The following is a 1,925-nucleotide window of genomic DNA, read 5'->3' on the forward strand; positions in this document are numbered from 1 at the left end:
CATAGTCAAATTAACAGTGCATGTGGGAAAAATATCCCATCAGGGCCCACAATGTTCGCTGTTATAGCAACGAACTCCATCCAAATATACGTGTATATATCAATAGAATTTTTTAAATTCTCTCTATAAATACCAGTAGAGCTTCCCAATAAGAATTAATTATTGCAGTGGAGTGTTACAGCGCACGCACTCCTACAAATTTAAGCAGGCAAAATGGCAATGAGCCCAACGCCAAGCCATTTAGCCTTTGTTGCGTCTGTCATACTCGTGGTGTTTGGGATGACGGCTTCTCAGGCCCTGTCCCGCGCGTTGAAGGAAACCTCCATGCAGGGGAGGCACGAGCAATGGATGGCTCGTTACGGACGCCAATACACCGACAGCGCCGAGAAGCAGAGGCGCTTCATGATATTTAAACAGAGTGTGGAGTTCATCGAGAAGTTCAACAGCGCCGGTAATCAGTCCTACACCCTCAGCCTCAACCAGTTTGCGGACCGGACTGAGGAAGAGTTCATGGCCTCCCATACTGGTTACAGAATGTACCCCCGTCAGGTGTGGTACGAACCGACGCCGTTCGGCTACGAAAGCGTGACTGATGTCCCGTCCAGCCTCGATTGGAGGGAGAGGGGAGCTGTTACTTCGGTTAAGAACCAGGATCAGTGCGGTACTCATGAGAAAACTTCTTCTAATTTACTTCTATTATCATTTTTTTTTTAATGAACGAGCTACAATAGAACTAGAATATGCAAATTGTTGAGCATTTTGATGATTGGTCTTGTATTTTTCTTTTGATTTAAAATGTACGTATCTTAGAAAACATAATATTTATGTATGTACTTACATGTGCTCACTAACCAAGCATTATAATGCCTATAACATAAGTTGAATGCAGGATCTTGTTGGGCATTTTCGGCAGTTGCATCCATGGAAGGAATTATCAAGCTCAAAACTAATAAGTTGATCTCTCTTTCTGAACAACAACTAATAGATTGCAATAGATATGAAATGAGTAGAGGTTGCGAAGGCGGTTGGATGGATGATGCCTTCAACTATGTCCTACAAAACCAAGGACTTAGTAGCCTAGAAACCTACCCCTACAGGGGATATGATGGATATTGCAACATTCAGAGGGCAGCCTCTCCTTCGGCAAAGATTAGTGGGTATGAAGATGTACCTTCTAATAATGAGACAGCGCTATTAAATGCAGTAGCCCATCAGCCAGTTTCTGTCATCGTTGATGCTAGTGGATATTACTTCAAACATTACACTAGCGGAATATTTAGTGGTCCATGTGGAACTAAGCAAAACCATGCAGTTGCAATTGTAGGGTACGGTGCAGATGAAAATGGAATCAAATATTGGCTAATTAAGAATTCATGGAGTGAGAATTGGGGTGAGAATGGATACATGAGGCTGTTAAGGGATGTTGATGATCCAAAGGGTTTTTGTGGCATTGCCATACGACCTTCTTACCCTATTACATAAGTTATGTGATAAAAAATCCTTATATCTTGGTCTAGTTTGTCCACTATATTAGCTATGAATTTCTTCTTTATGCATTCTTCTTTATGTGTATGGAATTTCTAAAGAAAATAAATAAAGTTAGAGATGTGATTCGCTTTTCGCCCCTAATTAATTTTCCCAATGAAACAATTGGAATAGTTCATTAATTACTTATATATATATATATAAGATTTATTTAGTTTTGTGGATTCTTCAATCTTCTCTATCCTTCTTTCTTCTGTTTATAATGTTGCATTTTTGCAAGCAATCACAAACTCAACTTTTTTATTTGGTCATATTTAAAACTTAATGAATTTTTAAATCATTTGAATTAAACACACAGGATCTACAACCAATGCAGACCACAATGCTTAACCCGGATGGTTCACATGTCTTACATGTTTTCCTTTGTAGATGTTCAAAGA

General features: G+C 39.3%; 1 protein-coding gene across 1 annotated transcript; it reads left to right on the top strand.

The window, feature by feature from the left end:
* Positions 1-213: 213 nt before the first annotated feature.
* LOC131143918 (ervatamin-B-like) lies at positions 214-1,482 on the top strand. The gene is made up of 2 exons (XM_058092274.1): positions 214-661; positions 890-1,482. Exons 1-2 carry the CDS (start codon positions 214-216, stop codon positions 1,480-1,482), a joined length of 1,041 nt encoding a protein of 346 aa, XP_057948257.1.
* Positions 1,483-1,925: the final 443 nt, after the last annotated feature.

The sequence above is a fragment of the Malania oleifera genome, chromosome 12, assembly GCF_029873635.1.
Source record: "Malania oleifera isolate guangnan ecotype guangnan chromosome 12, ASM2987363v1, whole genome shotgun sequence".
Lineage (NCBI taxonomy): Eukaryota > Viridiplantae > Streptophyta > Magnoliopsida > Santalales > Ximeniaceae > Malania > Malania oleifera.

What these genes read in the sequence shown, in the direction of transcription:
- LOC131143918 (XM_058092274.1), top strand. Translation starts at nt 214, where the DNA reads ATGGCAATGAGCCCAACGCCAAGCCATTTAGCCTTTGTTGCGTCTGTC. An exon ending in TAAGAACCAGGATCAGTGCG is followed by an intron (nt 662 to 889) that starts GTACTCATGAGA and finishes AGTTGAATGCAG; the next exon opens with GATCTTGTTGGGCATTTTCG.